Consider the following 22,936-nt stretch of genomic DNA (forward strand, 5'->3'; position numbering starts at 1 on the left):
ATAAAAATGTTTGGGCTGTCCTGCAGGAGTAGAAAATCATGGGAAGGTTTGGGTTTTGGACCTTAAAGTCCATCTCATTCCAGCCCTGCCATGGGCAGGGACACCTTCCACTGTCCCAGGTTGCTTCAAGCCCTGTCCAGCCTGGCCTTGGGCACTTCCAGGGATCCAGGGGCAGTCTCAGCTTCTCTGTGTGGATTTGCACGTGGAGAATCCTCAGGGAATTTTCCCCTTTGCCCCGAGTTGCTTCGGTGTTTGCAGGATTTCTCCTGGATTGTCTCTAGGTGTGAGCACAGCCTTGTCCCTCCTCTGCCAAATTTCTGCTCCTCAAGTGCTGGAGCACGGGATAAACCACTTGACCCAGGATTGAGTAAATCCAGCTGTGCCTCACCTGGGTTTCTGCTCTTGGGTTTGTGGCTGCTTTTTTGGGGTTTTTTTGGGAGGCTGGAGTAGCGAGGCAACACTTTGAGTCCTGTCTGCACAGCAACCTCAGTGATTGCCACCCCCCCTTGCGAGCCGCGCGTCGCTGCTTCCCGGCTATAATCAGGATTTGTTGGCTAATCCATCTCAGCCAGAGCCCTCCAGTTTTGAAATATCTGTGGCTTTTGTACAGTTGGTGCTCCCTAAGAATGATGGACCGCAGAGGAAGTTCCCCTCCGGCTCTCCTGTTGTTCCTTGGCAATTTGAATGCTTCAGCTTGTTTAAATAAATGCAGATAAAAAGAAGGGTTGGGGTTTTTTAACTGGAGCCCTCGCTTGACCCACCCGGTGGCATAAGATATCTGTGTGTAAGCTCAGAGTGGCTTGACTTCTAGTAAAGCTGTAGTAAATCATTTGAGGCTGTAAACATTTATTAAAACAAGCTTTATTTTTGTGTTGAGTCAGTGTGAAAACAAAGATGTCTTGGGTTTCAAAGGGAAAGGATCCGCAAGGGAAGTTTTCTGCGCTGGCTTAAAGGAAAGTGTCAGTGAGAAGTTGGATATTTCAGCAGAAGGGAGCTGAGGTAAGAGTTAGGGTCAGATTTTAGCTTCAGAGTTGGAATTTAATCCAGAATTATCAGACCTAGCCTGGTGCTGTTCAATTTGCCTGTTTGTTGTTTGGTTTGATCTTTCTTGCAGGAGGCAGCTGAGGTAAGAGTTAGGCTCAAGGTCAAGCTTTAGTTGCAGAGTTGGATTTTAGTCCAAAATCACCCAGCTTAGGCTGGTGCTGTTTTACATGCCTATATAAGACCAAAACCTCCAATTCTGTCCTGGCAGAACTGCACTGATGCTCTGCATAGGCACTTTATGCTTAAGGACAGGTGTTAAATCACATTAACTGGAGAAAGCTGCTTTTTTGGGGTTTTTTTAGTAATTCTAACACTGTGCTGGGATTGAGGTGTCTCTGGGAAACCACAGGGTTCCCAGAACCTTTCTGTTGCAGTAGGCTGGGTGGCACTTGAGTTACCTCCTCCTAATGTGAACCTGCTTCTGGAGAAGTCCTGGTTCCTTGTGTAGGATTGCTCTGGGACACTTTAATAACTCATCATCATCATCATGGAGCTGTTATCTACCCTCTAAATATGCAAATCCTCGTCAAGACGTCTAGTACAGGTTAAATCCAAGCTGCCTTTGCTATTCCCATCCAAACTGGGATGTGGTGTGGTTAAAATCTGGGAATGCCAAGGCAGTTCCTCAAAGTGCATCCTTACTTGAGTCTGAGCAGTGTTGTGTGACTGTGCAGTTTGCAGAGCAGCTCCTTCAGCAGTTTGTGCGGGGACTGGCGATGCTGAAAATCAAGTTTTAGTTTTTATTCCTCTTTTTTAGTGGAAATACAACTTCCTACCTCTGCTCTGGGCTGAGCTCTCCACAAAGGCTCTCTGCAGGGCACGGTGACACGCTGGCCCAGAGCACAGCACTGAGGGCTCCTGCATCTGTCAGTGCTGGCTGTGCCATCAAAGGGCTTTGCTGTCACTCATTGCTCCATGGGTTCATCTGCTCCCTCTTTCTAAATTCATCCCTGGCTCTGACTCCCAATTAAAACCAGCAGGACTGAGGGCTTCACTCTGCCTCTGCTGCTCAAGGAGGTTCTGAGCTCTGAGCTTGGGTAGGGAATCTGATGAGATTTGGGTGGGGAACAAAGCAAGAGTAGTGCCAATCCTCAGAGATTTGCTGAGAAAGTGCAAGAACACGGGGAGAAAACTATGAAAAACAAGGCATTGGAGTGGGTTACAGTTTATGGAGGTGTTGGGTAAGGACTTTCCTTCCCCACATGTCCTTTGGGGTTCCCCAGCTTTGAAGGAGCTGATGGAAGTGGCAGGAGAAAGGCTGGTGGGGCTGTGGCAGCTGTGCCATGGTGGGATGGATGCCAGCAGAGCTGAGTGGGGACTGGGCTGGGGAAAACTAAGATTTGAAGCTGGTGGAGAGAAGATCTCAGCTGGTCAGTGCTGAGAACTGGGCAACCTTTGCCTCGAGGTGTTCAGCTGGGCAAACAGTGGAGGTGGAGTTGTTGCTGGGTAGAGTGGAGTTGCTGCTGGGTGTTACCCACTGAGAGGGGCTCAGGAGTGGAAATTAGGAGGACAGGACGACTTGGCAGGAGTATGAGGTGACCTTCCTCCCCTCCTGGTGCTGGGGCAGGTGCTGGCACCCTGCAGTACCCCCTGGGACGAGCCACACCACGGGATGAGGTGTGAGGCACCAGGTTTATTCTCCTTTTCCTCTGCCATCTCATTTTCCAGGAGTTAAATGCCTCTTCCCCCTGCGCTGAGCCTAATTGCGTCCCCAGGGCTTAACACGCGTGTGTTTGTTTTATTCAACGTGTTGGCTGTTCCCACCGGAACAGGCTGATTTTTCTAGTTTTTTTTTTTTTTTTTTTTAGGGATTGGGCTTTTCTTTTTTTTTTTTTTTTTTCTTTTTTTTTTTTTTTGCTTATTGTGCACAACAAACTCCTGCACAAGATATTCGTTGCGGGAGGAGGTTGGGAAGGGGGGGGGGAGGAACTGTAGTAATGCCAATACTTCTTGAATATTATAAACCTGGCTTATCAGCCCGACGCAGAGCTGGAATTTGTCTCTTCCTGTGCTGCATCTCTGCTTTCTGAGAGGGGCGTTTAAATACAGGCTGGAGACGCTGCCTTGCCAGTGTGCTCTGCTGGGCTCTGACAGCAGCAGCGGGGCTGCTCCGGCGGCTTTGGGGCTTCTTTTATTACTCTTTTTTTTTTTTTTAATTCTTATTTTTGCACTAAATCCTTTGGGGAAAAAGGAACTTCTCTGGGAGAAGGCTCTGAGACTGCATGTCCCAACAGTACACGCTGCAGGAGGCGAAGGGAGACGCGGTTTGCTTCGTTCCTGGCTCTCCTCTCTTCTCTGTCCTGATGGAGCCTGCATCCTTCTGCTACCCCCGGCTCACCTTCCTGCGCTCGCCCTACGGCCAGTTCGGGGCCAGCGCCGCCTCGTCCCAGGATTTGGCCCCGTGGCCGCAGCGTTTGGTGCAGCAGAGGTGGAGCAGGCCGGTGGATGGTGCGTGCCCGGGGTTTGGAAGGGTTGGGACAGGGCAGCAGAGCGGCCCCAGCGGGGTTTGAGGAGGGTTTGGAGATGGGAGGCAGCGCAGGTGGGAGTTGGAGGATGGGTCGGTGTGGTTGTGGTGATGCTGTCCTGGTCTCACAGCTTGGCATCTCCAGCAAGGTGCAGCTCTGGTCTCTGCTACGCTGAGGGAGAGCTGATAAACAACCTCAACGTGGAAAAAATTAAAAATAGAAACTGATCTGAGCCAGTCTTTTGTTTCCTGAGCTTGTTCACTTGCTGAAATGGATCCGGCAGCGCGTGAAACCTGAAATACCTGCTGGAGGCTCAGCAGGCTCCGTTCACCTTTGGGGTTGTGATGCTGTCAGGTATCCTCTAAACTGTTAGTGAAGGTATCAGGTGTGGGGATACAGGAGGGTTTGAAGATGCTCTATGCAGGTTTGTCTCACTATGAGGAGTTACCTTAAAAATTCCAGCTTGGTTCAAATCTTGCTTTAATGTAGTATGGGGAGCATGGTGAATCCTGCTGGTTTGGAGCTGAGCTCTGTAAGTGCTGATCCTGAGGATGGGAGTCTCAACTTCTTATAAAACTTTTTTTGGGGAAGATGTCTGGCTCAGTGAGGTGTTGCCCTGATTTCTCTTTGAAGGTGGAGCAAGGAGTGGGACTGCAGACCTCCAGGGGTCTCCTCCACCCTCAAACACTTTCTGAACCACGCTCTACCTCCTTAGCATCTTATTGCCAGTCTGTGATGTGCCTTACCTGGAAAAGCTCGTCAGGTGGCATGGCAAGGGGAAAAAAAAAAAAATAAAATGGAGGAGACTGGCTGAGCAGTCTCAGCAGAGAAAAGGCGTGGGAGGTGTTTAAAAACACGCTTTGCCTGTGGTTCTGTGCAGAGGAAACGAGCCTGGGGCAGGGCCTGGGGATGGGCGCTTGTGGCTGCCTCTGCTAAAGGGATGCCCCTTCCTCAGCCAGGTGCTGCCTCCCCTTGCCGTGCTCTGGGAAGTGTTTGCTGCCTCCTGGTAAATATCATCACCGGGGATTTTTTTTTACTGAACTCACAGGGATTGTCAGAGTTACTGTAGTAGGGGAGTGATCCAGCCTTGCTAGCATTTGGATAATTTGCTGTTTATTTCTGTATTATTCTTTTAGGGTTCTGCCTTTTCTGAGTTGATGTTGCTTTGGGGAGGTTTTTTGTTGTTGTTTGTTTGGCCAGCTTAGACCATTCCTCTGGGGTTTAAGTCTCTGGGGGAGACTTGGCTTGTTGTGCTGAAAATCTGGAATTGTAAGGAAAGTGAAGCAGTGTAGAATAGGCTGGAGCAGGAGGAGAGGATGTGGCATCTTCCCTCCAGAGCTTTTTAGGCACCTCTCGGTCCAGTGCTGGGATTTAAGTCCCCTCGGATGAGGTGAGGTCTTTCAGCTCTAATTTCTGCAACTTGCTGCTGGAGCACAGACTTGCTGCGCTGTTTCTCATTCCACTGCATGCATGCATTAACCCTTGCACTGCTGCTGCCGTGCAGCTGAGCTGGATGAAGCACCAGAGCCCAGCAGGCACGGCAGCTGTATCTTTAAGGAATTTGCTCTATCTCCCTCTCAGCAGCAGGTTTTTCCCCCCCGCCCCCCACCCTCCTCCTTTTTTTCATCCTCTGGCTTTCCCTGTACTTCTCTCTGTAAGGTACAGCATCTTCTCACTTCAGCTCTGGCTGGCACAGAGCTTTTTTTCTTTTTTAAGGAGGCACAGGAGCTTTCTCCATCCTGCATCCAGCAAAACTCTCCGGAGCGCTGGGTCGCTTTAACTACTCTATTTCTGCTCTTGGAGACAAACAGCTCTGAGAGGTGCCGGGATCCGGGTGGCTGCAGGAGGAGACAGCCCCACATCCTTGGCTGGGGCAGTGGTGGCATGTGCAGAGGTGCTGCCCAGGTGTGGGTTTGGCAGAGCCGGGCTGGAGGTGTCCATCTGGGAGCTAATGGGTCGCGCTCTCACTCCACCCATCCGCCGCTCGCCAATTGGAAGTGAGGGACAAAGATGCTCTGGATGGATTCATACTGGAGCCAGTGAAAAGGCAGGAGCCGGCTCTGCCTCGGCCACCTGAGTGAGTGGCCTTTGGGGACAAGTGCTGGTGGCTGGGGGGAGCATCCTGAGGGGAGCAGAGGCATCTCTCTCTCTTGGAGAAGTAGCGCAGGTAAGTTGTGGTCTTAAACCCCCCTTCCCCCAGGCTGAAGCGCTGCTGTTGCTGGGTGATGCATTTGGTCAGGAAATCTAAAAAAGCAGCTCTGCCAGCTCTTGAATTATTTAATTCACTAAAGTAAGGCAGTGCTTGATGTATTTTCTATGGGCTTTGCTCTGCTTGGTGATGATATCTATTGCCTGTGCTGGGTGTCTCTGTGTTTAAGGATGGAGAATGCCTTTTGAATTCCATTTAAATTAACCAGAGCGCTGGCTGTCGGGGTTTGAATTAAGTTTCAAGGTATGCATGGGGAGATGAGCACTAAAGAGCTTCTCTGCTCTGGTTTTTCTCTTAATTAATGGCAAAACATCCTCCCAGCCTGTCAGTGAGCTTTACATAGAGCTGTTTCACTTGGGGGAAGTGCAGTGCTGAGTGGAGACAAAATCATGTATGTGGTGTGTCTAAAATGCTCCCAAACATCATCCCTGGTGCTGTAGCTGTGGAAGCCTCGTAGAGGAACCATAAACAACATCCTAATGAATAACATTATCTCACAGCTTGTCAGTCTGCAGTTATTTCACCATTGGACTGGGGCATTTTAATTTTGGATTGATGATGGACTGGAAAATGGGATCTGGTGCTGCTGCCTCTCCCCCCACCTGTGTTGTTGTTGTTGTCACTGATGTTGTTTTATGGCTCCCAAACATGGGAAACTGTGTGGGGTGATTTGTGCTGTCCTGCTGAAGCTGGTGGGAATTGCAGACCCCATTTCTGAGGCTGCAGAGTGCAGCTCTGTGGCCATTTGGGGATCCTTTGGGCTGTTCTTGCTTCTCGTGGCAGAGGCAAATTTTTCTTTCTGAGTCTTGATGAGAAGCACAGCTGAAAATGTGTTTGGTGATCAGGTGGCTGGGTTCAGTGCTCTGCTTCTGTTTCCAGTACAGACCTTGGGTTTGGCCTGACTTCTGGTTTTCTGTGGGTGAGATCTGTTCCATCCAGATTTTGGGGGGTGGTGGTGGGAAGGGATGCAGGAACAACTTTGCTGTAAAAGCTTGGCTCAGCCACTGCTGCCTTTCAGCAGCTGTTTTCATTCCTGCTGGCGATAAGATAGCAGGGGCAAGAAAACTTTCTAGAAATTCACTTTGTTCCAAAACATGACCCTGGTACCCTGGAGGAGGGAGGGATGTTCCAGAGTGAGACTGGTGGTGCTGCAGCATCTCTTCCACTTAACCCCCAAGAAAGGCTTATTCCCACAGTTTACTCCTCCCTACTGCTTAATTTTTACAATATTTACACATTTAAACCCCTCCAGGGAGCAGCTCCCACCCTCTGAATAGCCCCAAATGTTGTAAAATATTGTCAGACTGTCTCTTAACCATTTTTGCATGGTTTACACAGTGCCACTGCAGATAAGTGGCAGGTGGTGGCCTCTGGAAGACCTGCCTGTACAAATGCAGAGAAAAAGATTTCAGGCATCTTTTAAAATCCATTTTCAACCCCAACCAAGGTTTGGGGCTGTTGCAGTATCCCTTTTTTTTTTTGATTAAGAGTGATGAGGCTTCTGATAGGGCCCTGCAAGGGAAAGAGCTGCCTGAGAAGCTGTCAGGAAGAGTTAATGCTTTCTAAATTATTTAAATGTTTCAGGAAAAGTCTACTGAAGAGCCTCAACTGGCCTGATCTTGGGCCTTTGCCAGCTTGTGGCATCTCTGGAGGTCTTTGCTGTCTCTTCTCTCCATGTAGTGCTTAAGCAAGAAATCCTTGCAAGACTTAAATCACTTTTTAGAGGGCCCAACGAAACAAAACCTCCCCCCAAAAAACCAAAATCTTCCAAAACCTGTAAAAAAAACCCCAAAAACCAAACTAAAAAGGGGGAGAATAGCCAGAATAGTCCAACAGCCAAACCCCAAAGTGTTGTTGGTGCCTTGCTGCTGAAATTGTCATGCTCCCCTGTGAGATGCTGGCCAAGGAATCCAGTGGATGAGGAGTGGGAATCCTGCATGACTCTGGATGTGCAGGGTGCCTTGCTCTTGCAGCTCACCTCTGGGAGGCAGCCTCGGATATTAATTGTTTGGGTGGGCTAAATTGTGATGAGTCAACCTGGAGAACGTGGTGCTCCTGCTAAATCCAAACAGGTTTTTTTCTTTTTTTTGGGTGGAGGGGGGAGGTCTCTGGGAGCTGTCACTGCTGCACCCAGTGACTCTTTATTAGCTGGTTTTCTTGCAGTGGGTGAGCTGGAGGAAGCTGAGGAGGGGAATTGTTCAGTGCAGTGAGGAAAAGGCTTTGAAAACAGCCACGTCTGATCCCTGAGCCTGTGTGTGGGTGGGTGTTTGCCTGGCAGGGAGCAGGCAGGAGGATGCTTCCTGCTTTATCCCTTCAATATGATGCTTTATTTTTCCCAGCCAGCCACTGTGAAAATGAGTTCTGGGGTTTCATTTACCACAGTGCCCTGTAGCATAACTTAAAACCTCCCCACACCATTTCCATCCTCAGAAGAATATCCAGCTCCCTGCATATGATCCATGGTTTGAGCCTTGAGTGCCTGCTGAGCCTCAAAGCCATGGAATTGTGTTTTCTGCCTGGACCAGGGCTGGGATGTCATCCCACTCTGCTGGAGGACACTGTTTAGATAAATCCATGAAGCAAAACTTTATATCCAAGTGACTCAGGATAGCCCTGGAAATGTCAGAGAACTGCTTTGTGTTCTCCAAAAATCCCAGAAATGGGACATTTCCAAGGGCTGTGATGTTTAGTTTAGATAATCCAGACTTCTGAGTCCTAAAAACAGGGATCTGGGGGAATGAAACCCTTCTGGGAAGCAAAGAAATGGTGAAAATCCTTTGAGGATACTTCTGGTAGGGGGATAGGGGAATAAGGAGCACATCAGTGACCCCTGTGACAAGAGGATTGTGTTAAACATGAAGGGAGTTCTAAAGATTTATTTAACAGAAACATTCTCTCCTGTAAGGTTTTCCAGGGGATGTGTTTATACATCAGGAGGGCAAAGCCTGTGTCCCTGCAGGTCTGAGTCTCTGGGCTGGAGCAATAATTTGCTATCAGATTTGGGCTACTTAAAAGCACCTTCCTCCTCAGTGTCTGCTCTGAGCAGCACTTCATCTTCCAAAAGTTTACTGGGGAGAAGAGCTTCAGAGTAGATTTAAATCTTTCTGGGGCATGGCTATTTCCTAAACTGTTTTCAAGACCTCCTGAGTTGATTTATAATAGGTATTTGCATGCAGATGATGTTTTAATTTAGTTAAAAATCTGCAGTGAATATCCCTGGTTTGTTGCCCAGTGATGCCAGGCACCCTTCTGCTGCCTGTGTTCGATCTCCAGGTGTGCTGGGCTTTATTTCCCTTCAGGGGCTCATGAGGAGGAGGAGGATGAGCTGAGGAAGGTGAGGGGCAGCAGATGCAGGCAGAGGGGAGCTGCCCTCCCTGTGGGTACCAGCTGCCCTGGGGGCATTGCCCACTCTTTGCTCTTCTCCTGGTGTTTTTGGGAGCTGTGTTGGGAGGATATTTTGCTGTCTGTGATGGGTGGAACCGGGGGGAGCAGGATCCCAGCTGGTGCCTGTCCTTGCAGAGCCCTTCCCTGCAGCCCTGGCACTGAGCTGGGCAGGGATAGGGCTCTGCTGTGCCTTGGGAAGGGAGGATTGTCCTCCTCAGGGATAGGATGGGGATGGATGTGTGGCTGCACTGACAAAGGACAGCCAGGCTGCAAAGCTGTGCCTAAAAAGACTCTGCTAGTTGATCTTGACTCAGCCCTTCAAGAAAAAACTCCCTGGGACTCCCAGGGTGGATATTCCCCATTTGATGACTTACAAAAGGTCTTTTTGCCCCTTTTGAATTTTGTCTTTGATGTTTTCCTTTGCCTTTATCCATGCTTTTTAGGGATGGGTCTGTGTCAGGCAGCATCAGACATATTTACCAGGTGCTTCCCTTTCCAAGCATCCCTTACTGATCTTACACTTGAATTACAGTGATCAGTTTGGAAACCCTGACTTCTGTGATTCTTCTTTTTTCTTTTATTTTTTTGGTCACACCTCTCTAGGCATGGAGAAAAACAAGTCAAATCTCCTGCTCTTGTTCTCCTGTCTGTCAATTGTGATTGCCCAGAGCAGCAGCTCAGGGGCATATTCCAATCTCTGTGCCAGCAGGAGCTTTGCTCTCCCCAGCCTTTTCCAGCTGAATTAGGTGGAGCTGTGGGAAGGAATCAGCTGCTGAAGGTGTAGACAGAAGAAATGAGAAGTGGCAACTTGAGCCAGAATAGCTTTTTGCTTGCTGCTGTCCATTAATTCTTGCTGACTTGGGTGATTTAAAATGATTTGCAGGGAATGTCTCCACCAAGAGCCTGTGCTGCTTGGTTCTTCTTGAAAATTCCCAGAATCTCTTGTTTTAAGGGCACAAGAGAGGCTCTGTTGGAAAAAAACTGTAATGTTGACATATTTGGAGCTGGTCATCTCAGCTGTGATCAGATTTGCTGCCTGTCAAGCTCCTGTCCTGTTCTGCTGTGATGCAGTTGTGTTATCAAAGGAGTTGGAAGCTTCCTCGTCCTCCTCCTGTTGAGCTCTTGCTGCACACTGAGATTTTTAAACTCCATTTCAGTCAATGCTCCACATAACTAAAAAATTCCTCCTCTCCTACAGGTTTTCCCTGAGGTATTATTTCTCTGAAGTCTGGCTCTCTGCTGACTTTGGGTGGAGAAGGGGAGCAGCATCATTTGGGTATTGGGTATTTAAAGCACATAAATTGTGATTCTCTCCTTGCTCCAAATTGCAGGAGCCTGAATGCAGCTTCCAGATCCCTTGTGTAGGAATCCCTTGTCCTGGGATGTTGGGGTGGAGAGAGCAAATAATAAGAATTTATTAAGAGTTTAATATTGAAGACAAGTACTGGGGAGCTTTGGATGGGGGAAGCTGCATCATCTTCCACCAGCTTGAAGCCTTGGATGAGGCTGTGAATTTGTCCAAGCTGGAATTATACCTGGATCAGTTTGAGGGGATGCAGCTTAACTGTAACATTCCTCATTTTGCATTCAGTGAACTCCTGGAGTCAGCTGAAAGTGGCCAAAACCTTGCTGCAAAGCTAAAGTCCTGCATGTCTTCTGGGAAGTGGATTTCTTTCCAGTTACCCATCCCATTTCTGCCCACTTATCTGACTGGGCAGTTCAGTGTGATGCAATAATTGCAAATTCTTCCTGGGAGGAAATGGGCAAAGTCTGAAGGCTTTTTTAGCACAAACAAGTGATTTTTGTGATGGCTTCTCACTCGCAGGCTGACGTGTTTTGGTTTATCAGCTTTGAGGCAGGACATTGCACGTGCTGATGAATCTGAGAAATGTCCTCAGAGATGCAGCCAAAAATGGTGCAAATTGAGGTTGTTGAAGAAGCTGTGGCTGCCCCATCCCTGGAAGAGTCCAAGGCGAGGTTGGATGGAGTTGGAGGAACTTGGTCTGGTGGAAAGTGTTGGAATATGGGGTTGGAACTGGATGGTCTTTAAGGACCCTTCTGGCCCAAACCATTCTGTGAAATTGGGGTATTGGAGCACACCCTGAGTAAAGGATGATGAAGCTACATGATGTTTTCTGGTCAGAACTTTGGGCTAACTAAATTTTCCAGATGTACATGTTGCCCATGTTTACAGACTACCCAAGAAACTGCCAGTATTAAAGGACCTGTAAATAAAAAAGTTCTTCCCCAGTACCTCTTTCAAACTGGTGTTGTCTCAAAATAAACTCCAATTAACTTTCAAGGCACTAGAATTTTTAGAGATTTAAGCCAAAAAAAGCCATAAATGCCAAAGGCTGTGGCATTACTTGTAGAAAGCTACTGCAGAGCTGTTTCACTTCAATATAAGGCTTGTGCTGCAGAGGGCTGTTTGTTTGGAAGATGCCAGCACCAGAACATTATAATTGAGTTACCCAAGTATCCCGAGAATGTGTTTTTATTCATAATCCTCCAGTATTGCAAGGCTCAAGGGAACTTATTGCTAACTTTTAAAACAAGAGAGTCAAAATGGGTTATTAGTTGGAGATGCAGTGTGCACAGGAATTTAATAATGGAGGATGGCATGGCAGGGGTTTGTTGTTAAATGTAAAAATGATAAGAATGTAAGAAATCAGGAAACATACCCACTTCTTGTCTGGTGCTTCACATGGCAGATCAGCTGTTCCATCCCAGCACCTTAAACAACAACAGCAGCCCTGACTCTGCTATCAGTTAAAAAATAAATGTGTTATCCAGGTCTGGTGGAAGGTGTCCCTGCCCATGGCAGAGTGTTGGATGGTCTTTTAGCTCCCAGCTCAAATCATTCTGTGATTCTCTGATATTCCTCTGCCTTGGTGGCTCTTGGGGTCGCTGCTGTTGCCTCAGCTCAAAAGGTAATGGCTTAGCCATGAAATCTTCAGCTGTATCCTTGAGTCTAGAAAAAGCAGCTTTGTTTTCTCTTTTACAGCACTTCAGCTCTTCACCTCTCAGCGCTCGGAAAGCTCCGAAATTTTCATTTTGAGAAAGGAAAGAAGTGGTAACACCGTGTGCCTCTCCAATTTAGTCTCATCTAACAGGCATCCCTGCAGGGAATAAGGTTGGGGTGGCAGTAGGAAGTTATTTTCAGGAGTAAATTAATGTTTAGAAAGGAAGAGCACGGTTTAAATTGTCAAAAGAGAGCTGCACCATGTGCTTTGGGCAGACAGTGGAAGGTGGCACCCTGTTCTGCCTTTGGATAGGGAGAGCCTTTGGAGAGTCTGGTTGTCCTTGGAGGGGATGGGTGAGAAAGTCTGAAGAGAGGCAGGACCTCTCTGAGACCTCTCAGAGGCACAGGAATGAGTTGTTGTGCTCCATCTTTACTCCTTGGGGTAGTGCTTTCCAGCTTTGTCTCTAGAAGCATTTGTCTTGCTGAAATTTCTTTGCTTGGATTTCTTTTCTTTACTTGTTGGAGCCTTTGAAAGAAAACCTGAGTGAAAGAAGTGGCAGTGTGGGATTGGTGGATCTGAGGGTGTGCAGAGGGGGAACCCCTGAGCCCCTGCACTTTGCAGGCTGGAGGAAAATTTATCCTTGATGGAAACACTTCTGCAACTTCAGGCAAACACTGGAGCATTATCATGTTGATACCTAATGAATTTGGAGACTTGTACTGCTGCCCAGCCTTCCCTAAGCCCAGCAATTGCATTGATCACTGTGGTGTTTCATAACTGGCCCTTGCTTGAACTCTTTTTAATTTCAAGAGTGGAGGTGAGGTGGGGAGAGGGAATATAAGGTTGGTGTGTGTGTCAGGCAGTGGCTGCTGGAGCAGAGCAGGCTCAGCCTTGCTGTCAGCTCTGCCCAACCCGAACCCAGCGCGGCGAAACGCGGCCGAGGAGCTGAGACCTTGGATGTGAAATCCTGTAAGCGCCAGGAGAGGGGAGCAGGTGGAGCTGCTGATGTGTTTGTCTTTCTGGCTGCTCCTCAGCCTGCACTTCAGCAGGAGCCAGCTGGCCTTGTCCTTAGGTAGCATCCCTCAGCATAAGGAATGCTTGCTGCTGGTGGGGGAATGCGGGGAGAAAGGGACTGGGGCGTAAGGAGGAAGGAGATTAATGGGACTCTCCCCAAGATCTGTCTGGTTTGTTCTGCTCAGTTCAAAACTTGGGGTTGTTCAACTGGAGAAGAGGTCTCCTCTATTAGAGGACACATTTCAAAAAATTTCCTCCTAATTTATCCAAAGCTGGGACAGAAGATTCTAGGGTGAACTTACTGTGACGTGTTGGTGATTAAAGGGGGCCTTTAGGAAAGGTGGGGACAGACTTTTTAGAAAAGCTTCTTGGGATAACACAAGGGGTGATGGTTTTAAACCAAAACAGGTTTAGATTAGACATAAGAAATAAGTTTTTTGCAGGTTGCCCAGAGATTTTTGTGGATGCCCCACCCCAGGGAATGTTCAAGATCAGGCTGGATGGTGGGCTGAGCAGCCTGATCGAGTTACAGATATCCCTTCCCATGGCAGGGAAGGTGGAGCAGACCTTTAGAAATCCCTTCCAACCCAAATTTTTGTATGAAAAAGTCAGGTGAATGTTAAATTCTGTAGTGCATCAGAGGTGCAGATGCTGTAGCCCCCAATTTACCCTTCTCACCTCCACTTGTGCTAATCCCTGACCTTTCAGCTGCTCCCATGGCTCCCTGCCTGTGTCTGGGCTTGTATAAACACCCATCACCTTTTACCTCCTGGGCACGCCAGGCACAGGTTCCTGATGTTAATGTGCCCCTTCCGTGGGGGATGGAAGAGCTTTTCCAAAGGCGCCAACAAGGCTGTTTGGAAGTCTGAATTGGGTTGGTGCTGTGGGACAGCATTATGTTGGGAGAAGACAAATTACCAGGGCTGGGTTTTTGCCAGGATATAGTAGGGTGAACGCCTGGCTTTTTTTATTTTTTATTTTTTTTCCCCAAACGTGCCATTGCATCTTTAATTACAAGGTTAAGACCTCTGTTTTATGACTCATCTGAAAAAAACAGCACCTCCACCATAATTACCCGAGCATATTGCCGGGGGGACTGTGGTTCATTAGTGACTCAGAGGAACCAGTGGCACCTAATGAAATGGCACTGTCTGCTGTAACACCCCAACCTTGCCCTTTTCATGCCTGGTCCAAGCAGGGACCAAACCAGTCTCCCATAAAGGTGTGATGCCAACCTGGGTGATGCTGCAGCTGGAAGGAATTTCTGAGGAAGAAACCAACCAATTCCTGATCATTAGACAGCATCAACCCGCAGAAATAGCTGTGTTCAGTTGAAGGAAGAGCAGAGGGTCTCATTTTGCCCAGTGAAGGATGAACATGTTGCTTCAGGCTCCCTTAGAAGCCATAACAGGAGTGAGAAATGGATAAACCATCCTGCTGGGAATGTGGGTTCCTTGGGTAATCCGCCCCGCCGCCGAGGCGTATTTTGTTTGTTTCCCTGAAATACGTAAATGCAATCATTGCACAATAAGAGCCTCTTTAAAAACTTTCCTTTGATCATTAACATGCTAATCAGTCTGGATGGATCTTCTCCTTCCCTTCCAGGTGGAGGGAAACAATTGACTCGTGTAATGGGTGCCCCTTGGCCACAGTTCGGTGCCGTTTGTTCCTCCAGCCCATTGTTCTGGGATGAACTTTGGAACATTGTGTTTCTCCCTTGGACCAGACACTGGAATTGCCCTCTGGTTTATGTGCTGGCTCTTTTTTATTTGTTTTTTTTTTTTTTCCATGGCCATCAGGGTATCCCTTCAGGAACCTGTCGGCACTGGAAGGTTGAGTGGTGACAAGTGACAGGGCTGGGAGGTGCTGCCGTCAGTGGCGAGTGACTTTGCATGTGTCATGTGCGCAAGGGCTCCCGGGGGACCAGCAGGAATTGTGAGCCCTGAAAACGTGGCACACTGTCCAAGGGAATAAAGAGCCTGCAACCTGGGAGCCACAATTTATGGGGCAGAGAAAGGGTCTTTGGGAAACAGTGTCATACCTCAAAGGAAAAGCAGGAAGCCTAATCTGTAGAACAATAAGGCAGGCAAAACCTCTTTCCTTGTTGGCCCAAATTCATGCTAGGCTTGCGTAGGTAATGTTTGATTAGCCTAATGAGCTGGGGAGAGACAGAGCAAACCTATTCCTCTTTCTGATTGCATTTTGGCTGGGAAGAAGTGTGTGAAGAGGCAGCATCGAGTCCCACGTTTCCAAGGGGCTGCTTGGGTGATTCTTGCTCAGGGCTTGAAATCAAGAGCTCTGTTATTGATGTAAAATGGGCCGTGCACCTGTCCAGGGGAGCTGCTGCCTGTGCCCACTCAGGCTGAGCTGTCACATTTTGTCAGCCTTCAGAGCAGCCAGGCTGGGTTTGGGCACCAGGCTTTGGTCACACCTGAGAGCAGGTGCTCCTGTGCTCTGTTATCACACCAAGAGATGTTCAGTCGCTGCTTTGCCAGCAGTGAATTGCAGAACTGACCCAGACCCTGTTCCTAGTGAATGCTGGGGATCCATCCCTGCTGCTGCTGTGTTGGTGGATTTGCCCTTGCTCAGCATCATTTCCCATTTGTGGCTTCCTCACCAGACCCTGTTGGTGCAGATGGTGTTGCCTGCAGGACCTCAGCTCAGGAAGTGGGCCAAGGAAGGCTGGAGGGTTCTGGGGCTTATCTTCAAGTGCCAAGCACTGTTTGGGGGACATCCTAATGATTAGGAGCAGCAGGATGGAAAGTGAATTCCCATTCTCATCAAAATTGAGTTGTTTTTTCTAAATTAAACTGGTTCTTTTTATCTGAGCACAAGGTACAACCTGGGCTTCATTGTGGCTTGTGTTTTTATAAAAACCTTTCAGATGTTTTGTTTGTATTTTTGCTGACATACTTGTTCAGGTTTGAGATGATCAGAGTCATCCTGATCTTTAGCCCATGCTCTTTTGTGGTCCCAGCCCAGGATGTCTCAGACTTTTTTTCAAGTACTGCCTGTGGCTATAAAGGAAATTTCTGGTAAATACTACAACATCAATAAGCGAAAAGTTACATTTACCACACAGAGGAAAATTTGATGCCTAGCAGTATTTTGGGACTGGCTTTGTGCTATAAAGTGAAGACATTCAGCATCTTGATGATTCTCATGTTTCATTTTTTTCTGTCTTCTCCAGAGTCTCCACCAGCAGCGATGTCAAGAAATGGATACTTCTTTGAAGAGAGTGGCAAGTATTATTTGACTTTTTTGCACACACACCTTATTGGAGGGAGAGCTGCAGTGCAGGGGTAGCTGCAAACTGGGTGATAGAGAATCCATTGAGCTGAAGTGTGATGTGAAAACAGTCTGGTGTGGTGGTTGTGTAATCCAGTACTGGGAGCAGGCTCCGTGTTTTTAAATCCTGTAGATGTTTGAGATAGGCAGTAAATAATCAACTCCACATTGTCATCAGTGACTGTTCTGGGTGGCTCCTTGTTTTTCAAGTTCTTTTGTGATGTTTTCCTGTCATACAGCCTGGCAGGTGTATCTGCTTGTCTTTTTCTGGAGTGGGGATCATGCGTGGGTGTCGGATCCCTTTGGAGACATCCTGCCAAAGAGCATCAAGCAAAAGTTGGATGGCTCTGGCAGACACATCTTTTACAGCAAAGATTTTTTTTTTTCTTTTCTTTGAAACAAGATTAAATGGTGGCATTTGAAAACTTGGATCATCTGCCTCAAAGATGACTGAGATCTTGGAGATGTTGAAGTTCCATCTTCTCTGCTGATTTTGGAGAAATGGAATCATGGAATAATTTTTGTTGGAAAAGACCTTAAATATAATTTTGTTCCAACCCCCTGCCCTGTGTTTTCCCCCAAAACAGCATGTATTTAGAGTGTTAGGGAGAGTTCTTTTGGAGAGTTCCAGCCTCATCAGGAAGTAGCCCCTGAGGGTTTGGGGCTTCCTGCCCTTAGAAGTGCTGGAAATATTCAGGACTTCCAAATGGTGAAAGGAAAAGACTAAAAATCTCTGGTTATTTAGGCCCTTAGATGCTTGTAGCTGTCACCAGGCTCATCTTTCTTGTTCCAGAGGGCCAAGCCTTCGGTTGACATCTGGAAGGGGAAGTTGAATGTCTGCCAGATGTCAGCTGATCCAGCACCACTGGTGACAGCACTTCCTTTGGCACTGGCTCTCCCTTTCTCATGCAAAGAACAAATTTTGGGGAGTCAGGGGACAAAACTGGAAGCCAGTCCTCTCATCTCTAGCCAGAGGTGTTCTCTGGAGGCTGGGTTGAGTTGCAGAAGGGCAGAAAATAATGCCTGACCTCAGAGAGGGCATGTGGGCTGTGAGGCTGGGGTAGCCCTGCTCCTTCCCTCCTTCCCACCTCGCTTGTGGGCTCTTGGGATGTGGTTGGTGCTTTCCTGGGGACTGGGAATGGGAGAGGGTGACCCAGGTTGGGATCTGGGGAGGTGGCTGAGCCCCCAGCATCTGCCTGAGAGCAGTGTAAGGGCTTGGGGAGACATGCTGCTGGTTTTGGAGGCAGGACAGGTCCTTGCTTCTTCCCAAACCCTTCTGCCACAGCCTGGCTGTCTGTCCTGACATCTTAGGTGGCTCTACATGTCCCCTTCCAGGACTCAGTCTTGCCTTCCTCAAAATATCCTCACAAACAACAAAAAAACCCCCCAAAATTAGATCTCTGGATGTTTTTTTTCTTGTTGTGGCATCGTCTGAGAGGCTTCTCCTTCTGTCGACTTGGTCCCATGGCAATGGGCATTTCTGCCCTGTGTTTGTGGAGTTACTCATCTTCCTCCTTTGCCTTAAGGAGGCAGCACCTTGGAGCTGCCTCTGAGGGCTTTGAGGAGCTCTGTGCTGCTTTCCTGTTGTGCTTGTGTGGTTTGGGGAAGGAGGGGACGTTGCTCACAAGTTCCTCCTTGGCCTGTGTGGTGTTATTTGTGATTGGAAATACGCTGGATTTCTTGGTGATTTCACTCTCAGAGCTGCTGTCACTCTTACTCCTCATTACAAAGTGACCTTTTGGAAGAGTTCAGCTGCTCTGGAGTGATGAGTCACCTTCTGCTGCTTGATTGAACCGAGGCCCTGGAGTGTGTGGACAGCACATCCCAGAGTGTGCGGGTGGGTGTGAGCGCTCCCATCCCCGCTGCGCTGCTTTGGTGATCTCTCTGCAGGAGTTCTGTGCCCTCAGATTCTCAAAGCCTTCACCCCAAAACGTCATCAGGGTTAGAGGAAACCACAGATAAAGATGTTACCTTTTCACAGGGTTTCAAAACAGCTTGTTTTGAAATGGAGCTACAAAATCACCGAGCTGCTTGGTGGCGCTGCTTGTGGGGCTCTGCCAGGCAGGAGATGCTCTTGCCCCACCTCTGAGGCAATACAAATCCCCAGTCCCCCTAAAGAGGGCAAAGAAAAGAAGAAACCTCTTTAATTCTGTTTTTTGGACACTTTCCTCCCTTTTCTCAGCAGGGCAACATCTTTTGATATTCTTGTTCTGTGTAGAGTGGAGCTTTTTTCCCTTATCTCCTCCTGGGATCTTGCATATACATATGGTTTTCTGTATTCTTAGTAATTAGGATGTTTTTGTTTCTCAGCATATCTGAGGCTCTCTTTGGAGCCTAGGTCTGTCTTTTGCCAGCTAACTTTTCTTTACCCTTCTTGTGTTCTCAGCAATGTTAAAATTTAAAAGTTGAAACCTTGTTTTCAGTTGAAAGGACTGCAGTGAGCGTGATCTTGGCTGCAGCACCAAAGCAGAGCTTTGGAAGATCCTCCTGGATGTTTACATCCATAAAAACTTCAAGTGTTCAGTAATTTGTAGCTCTGGTAATTACTGAGGAGCTGGGGAAAGCCCTGGAAGGACTTTCTAGTGAATTAATATGTGACTATTTGGGAAATTCAGAGGTTGTTATGGTCCCAACCATCTCCCAACCTAACTAGCTAAAGATCTGGAAAGTTCATCAAGGAAATCAGCTTTGAGTTCAAGTTCTCCCTTATTTCTGGAAGAACTTCAAAGCCACTTTTGTGGCTTTTAGTGCCTTGCATGAGGTAAATACTTACAATGTAGCTGGAAAAAAATCTGGTGAGTTTGTTCTGTACAGACAATATTAAGAGGGAAAAAAAGGAAATAAATTTGTGCCTGTCCAGTTGGACATTTCTGATCGAGGGTGGTGGCAGCAGATTTGATGGCATCAGATGGCCATGGTCTGTTTTCAGCCCGTGTGTAGTGTCAGTTTTAACAATTGTCCTCTGCCATCTTGCTGATGAAAATCCATGTTTTTACTCATTTTTTTTGAGTCTCTGGAAAAAGCCTCTTGCACAAACAAACCTGGCAGGGGCTGGTGGTAATTGGTGTCCCCCTCCTTGCATGTTAAAGTCGCTTAAATCTTCTGAAAGGTTGTTTTGACAAATGAGTTTTCTTTCTGGTGAATGTAGGTGAGTAATGAGATGATTGTGTAGCCCCAGTCAGAACCTGGGGATAATTGGAGTCCTGATAAAATGCAGCTCAGCAATCAGGGCTCAGAATGAACTCATCAAGCCCCCCACTGTCTCTTGTGAGCATCCTGCACCCTCCTCGTGGAGGTGGAGCTCTAAAATCACTGGAATTACCTGCAGGTGATTAAATTCTGCCCAAATTGTGATGGTTTTTAACTGAGCCAAAAACTTTCCCTGATAAGACACAAACCCAGAAGTTTTCTGGTTCCTCTTGCAAAATCTGAGGGAAGGAATCCCAGTGCAGTGGTGGGGATATCTGAATTGTTGCATTGTTTTAAAGCTGGCTCAACAGATCCTGCAGCATAAATTTATTTTTTTTTCTGGTCTCCCAGAGCAAATCCCTCACTGCTTGGACTCCTCTGACTTATTAATTGGTTTTGCTGGCACAATAAATCACAGTTGTGTTGAAGGGCCCCAAGGCCCCAGTCTGGCTTGGGATGTTTGGATATATTTTATCTGCTTGTTTTTGTTTTTCAGTTTGCAGTTCAGCTTGGTATGTGTTCTGGGGGAGTTTTCTTTCTTTTTTCTTCTTTAAATTTTTTTTAAAATATATTTGACTTTATCTATCTTGAAATTGTTTGCTTAAGTTGGAGATTAATTTAAATGTTTTTGTGAAACAAGTTCCTTTCACAATGGGTTTTTTCCCATGAGATGTCCAGTTTGCCAGCAGGAGATGAACTGCTCCTACCTGTGGGAGAGCACCAGGAGATGGCTCCCAGGTCTCTTGCACATTTTTATTTCTGGAATTATCAGGAGAAAAAGCTTTAATAAAATAGTAAAAGGAGCAGGAACACCCCTGATTTCTGAAGGTTCTGCTGCAGCACTGAAACTCCACATGCTCCTGTGTTCTGTAAAAACAAAACAAAAAACCCCCACAACACTCCACTGAATTACTTGGATTATTCACAACATTTCCTAGAAATCTGGCTGCAAAATACAATACTGGAATTAATTCAAAAGTGCCTGGGTGTTGTTTGTTTTGTTTTTTGTTTTGTTTTGTTTTGGAGGGGTTTTTTTAGTTGGTTTTTTTTTTTCAGCAGATCAGCTCTTGGAGTTCTGTTATGAATTATCACTGAAGTGGCAGGGGAAGCTTGATGTTTTCATCTAGGTCTTCATGACAAAAAGCTGGAGTAGGGTTGGGAAGATGCAGCTGAGGTTATGGTCAGCCAGTGGTGCAGGGATGTGGGAGAGCTCTGCTCTTGGTGACTCATCTGCTCTGCACTTTCTGCCTCTGGTTTGGATTTTATTTTTTGCTTTTCCAAGAGGAGGTTGTGGTTTAATCTGTGCTCTTGAGCTTAGGTAATGGATTGACATCATTGTAGCAGGTGGTCATTGCTGCAGAAAATCTGTATTTTATAGGGAGTGCTGGAGAGCCAAAAAGCTTCACCCAGCACTTCCCTGGCTCTTAAGGTACCTGTGGAAGGTCTAGCACTGGGGGACACGTCTCTAAATCCAATTTACACGATCTGAAGATCTGCCTGTGCCAACCCAAATTATTTGGCTTAAACCTGGAGTGATTTATTTGAGTTGGGACCCTAAAGATCATCTCTTCCACCCCTGCCATGGGCAGAGTCACCTTCCCCTTGACCAGGGTGCTCCAAGCTTTGTCCAGCCTGGCCTCGGACACTTCCAGGGATGAGGCAACCACAACTTCTCTGTGAATCTTAGTAAAGGAGTTTTTCTAACCAAGGTATTCAAGATAAGCTCTGGGTCCTCTTGGCTGATGAATTTTCAGCAGCAAATCCTCAGCAGTCCAACCATGAGGTCTGGGGACACCCCCTGCCCTCCAGATGTCTCCTGGGCTGGCACAGTGTCCCTGTGGCTGCCAGGGGTAAATAAATCTCCTGTGAGCCTTGCCAGGGACTCTCTCAGCTGTGAACCAGAGAAAAAGCTGAAAATCCTAGCAAGCATCCAGATTTATTTAATCATTGTGCCTCACAGTTTTAGTAGGGTGAGAGACAGCTTTGGGTGCTGCTGGCTGGCTGCAGCCTTGCAGTTGTTCTTGTCTCTGAAATGCAATAATTTGTTAGGAAGGAAGAGGTTTTTTATGACTCTTTGTCATTCAAAACAAACCCCAAACTTTGCAGTTTAACCTCAGCAGGGATGTGTAAAATTTAGGTGTGTATTTACCTAAAAATGTGGTTATAGCAATGTAATTGCTCTCATTTTATCTGGAAAAAATGAGAATTATTTTGGCAAGCAGGTGATAATGCTGGAATCAGTCTGTGAGATGTGCCCACAAACTTGCTTTTGTGGGCAAGGATGCTGCTTAAACCCTTTTTTTCTGGAATGTTCTGGAGACTGGAGAACTGATAACACTTGTACAAAGTTCTTCCAGATCTCTCCTGAATCCTCTAGTTGCTCTCTCCCTGCCTGAGTTAACTGACTGGAAGGTTACCTAACCTGTGGAGGCACCAGGGATCTCTGGTTTCTGTGCAGAGTGGAATGGTCAGTTTGGAAGTGGATGCTCCATTATAATTGAGTTTCCTTCTGCACCCAAAGTTTGGGATTTGGGTGTTTTCCAAGTGGTGCAGTGAATTGGAGCCTGCAGGGAGTGAAGCAAACCCTCTGAGAGCTCAGGTTAATTAAAACTTCACACCTTTCTTGAAAATCAGTGTCTGATTTGGCTAGAGCAAGTTAAAAATCCACAAGGAGAAAAATTAGGTGAAGATGACTTTTTTTTTTTTTAACTTAATGTCAGTATTATCAAGTGAGATTTTAGGCTTAAATCTCTCTTGAGCTCCTTAATACTCTATTACAGCCAGGCACTGGGGTGCTCCAAAGAACCAGGCTGGATTTTAGGGTAATGCCCATGTCCCAGCTGATGCTCCTTTACCTTTAAAAACTATTGAATATACATGATTATCATTGATTCCTTTGACCTTCTGTACTTGACCTGTAATTCCTCTGAGAAAATGGATGCAAAAATGGTTCTCCAAAACAATTTGCTGCCTTCTGTGCCTAAAAACTCACTTGAAGAATCTGAAATGGCTTTTAAAGTGACAAGCTGATAGTGTTGCATTGCCAATCATAGCTCAAAAAGCCTCTTTTAATGTAGTTTGAGGTTCCTGGCTTTCTGAGGAGAGTTTTGGAGGGGTAACTACCACTTGTGAAGAGGAGGAGATGCAATTCCATGATTCTGGAAGCTTGGGTTTGACAGAGGGAATAAGCACTGCTGTAGATGAGAACAGTTTTCCAGGCTTGGAGAAGAGATTGCCTTGGAAATTGAGGGCTAAAATCAGTTGCTTCCAGAAAGCTGCTCTGAGTTAGTGGCTTGTGCCTGCAGATGTTGGTTAAAGCTCCACAAGTGGCTTTGTCACCTGAGAGGTTGTGCAGGGGTTGTGGCTGGAATAATTCCCAT

General features: G+C 47.0%; 1 protein-coding gene across 2 annotated transcripts in view; it reads left to right on the top strand.

Moving 5' to 3' along the window:
* Window positions 1-2,461: 2,461 nt before the first annotated feature.
* The window catches only part of SLC4A11 (solute carrier family 4 member 11), a 92,737-nt gene continuing 72,262 nt past the window's right edge, over window positions 2,462-22,936 (top strand). For both annotated transcript variants that reach the window (XM_084204499.1, XM_084204500.1), the window contains exons 1-2: window positions 2,462-3,492; window positions 16,270-16,320. In XM_084204499.1, the coding sequence (XP_084060625.1) occupies window positions 3,267-3,492; window positions 16,270-16,320 (277 nt within the window). In that variant the 5' untranslated portion in view covers window positions 2,462-3,266. The remainder of the gene's footprint in view (window positions 3,493-16,269; window positions 16,321-22,936) is intronic.

Source organism: Fringilla coelebs, assembly GCF_963513975.1.
Source record: "Fringilla coelebs genome assembly, chromosome: 4".
In the NCBI taxonomy this organism is placed as follows: domain Eukaryota; kingdom Metazoa; phylum Chordata; class Aves; order Passeriformes; family Fringillidae; genus Fringilla; species Fringilla coelebs.